Source organism: Humulus lupulus, chromosome 1 (assembly GCF_963169125.1).
Source record: "Humulus lupulus chromosome 1, drHumLupu1.1, whole genome shotgun sequence".
Lineage (NCBI taxonomy): Eukaryota > Viridiplantae > Streptophyta > Magnoliopsida > Rosales > Cannabaceae > Humulus > Humulus lupulus.
The window spans coordinates 13,238,783-13,240,184 of record NC_084793.1 but is presented as its reverse complement, the minus strand read 5'-3'; the positions used below and the strand labels follow the sequence as shown (position 1 = coordinate 13,240,184).

The 1,402-nt window shown below is 30.1% G+C and overlaps 1 protein-coding gene across 1 annotated transcript; it reads right to left on the bottom strand.

The window, feature by feature from the left end:
- Positions 1 to 282: 282 nt before the first annotated feature.
- On the bottom strand, positions 283 to 1,142 carry LOC133782254 (uncharacterized). The gene is made up of 2 exons (XM_062221520.1): positions 645 to 1,142; positions 283 to 588 (listed from the first exon to the last, which is right to left on the bottom strand). The coding sequence occupies exons 1-2, from the start codon at positions 1,140 to 1,142 to the stop codon at positions 283 to 285; spliced, it is 804 nt and encodes a 267-aa protein (XP_062077504.1).
- Between the last annotated feature and the right edge of the window lie 260 nt (positions 1,143 to 1,402).

Sequence of the window (1,402 nt, the reverse complement as noted above, 5' to 3'; positions counted from 1 at the left end):
TTATTTTAAGGGTAAAATGAGTAATACAAAAAAATCATTAATAAAAGAGGTCATTTAGCTAAAATGTTTTGAAAGTAGGTTATTGTGCAAAATGCATTGTAAAATGGGTCTATTTCCACCAATTTCTCTAAAAAAATAATATAACATGCTAAAAAATTAATTAAAATTATGGAGATCACTTTTTAAGAGTATCAACTATTAAGAAATCTCAATTATTACTTAAAAATATTACATAATGTCATAAAATTTTAGCATAATAAATGAATTTTTCAACTTGTACATTTAAAGTTGTCGTAGAGGAGATTTCATGTTTTGAAAAGGATGGATGATAGGCTCATTATCAATAGCATTGAATACATCATTCACAAGATACACAGTGAGACTATCATTCAACCATTGATCTCCTATTTTGTTGCGCATTTGATTATTCACAATGTTCATTGCGGATAATGCTCTTTCTACCGAAGTTGTTGCAACTTGAAGCGTTAATGCCAATTTAATAAGCAAATAAACCAGTGGATATACCTTATCTTTTTTTGTCTCAACTAGTTTCTTTGAAAGATCAACCATCTCTTTCAATTCTGAAAACTTGACATGAGAATGCATATCATGATCACATAGGTTTGAAGTTGATATTCTAGTACCTTTAAATCCATTGTAGAAAAATCACATGGATAAAGCTGAGCAAGACGGGTTAACTTTCCCTTGTCAAAACTAGAAAATGAATTAGCTGGAGAAAAGCATGCTAAACAAAGTAGCAACTCGATATTAGCCTCATTAAAATGACTATTTATCTCTTGTAGCTGTAAATCTATCACTGTATTGAAAAAATCAACATGGAAGTAGTGAAAATTTGTAAGCTTTGGAGCCTTGCGTCGTGATTTTCCTTGAGGACAATACATATGATTCATATCAAGAACATCAATATTGAACTCCATACAAAAATTAGAAACTTCTTCCACTAAAGAATCCCTTCCATAGTCTCTCATCATTTGTAGTTGTTTCTTGCATATTTTAACTAAATCCATTGCAGTCACAATATCTTGATCACCTTCTTGTAAGACTTGTGACAACTCATTTGTGATCCCAAGAATATTCTTCACCAAATGAAAGCTAAAGACAAAATCATATGTTTGCACCATTTGTAACATAATAGATGCTTCATATTTTTTATCACTATATAATCTATCATTTGTAATTTCCTCCAGCACATCAATAATATACAATAACATGATAGTAAAGTTTACTTGTAATGCCCCAGAATCCCTAATGAGGTTTATGGTTGGATTAGAAGACCGAGAGAGTCATAATTGATTTATTATGCCATTAAATGATTATATGCATGATTATGTGAATTATATTATTACATGATGATAAATGCATGCATGTGGGTCCATTTTTC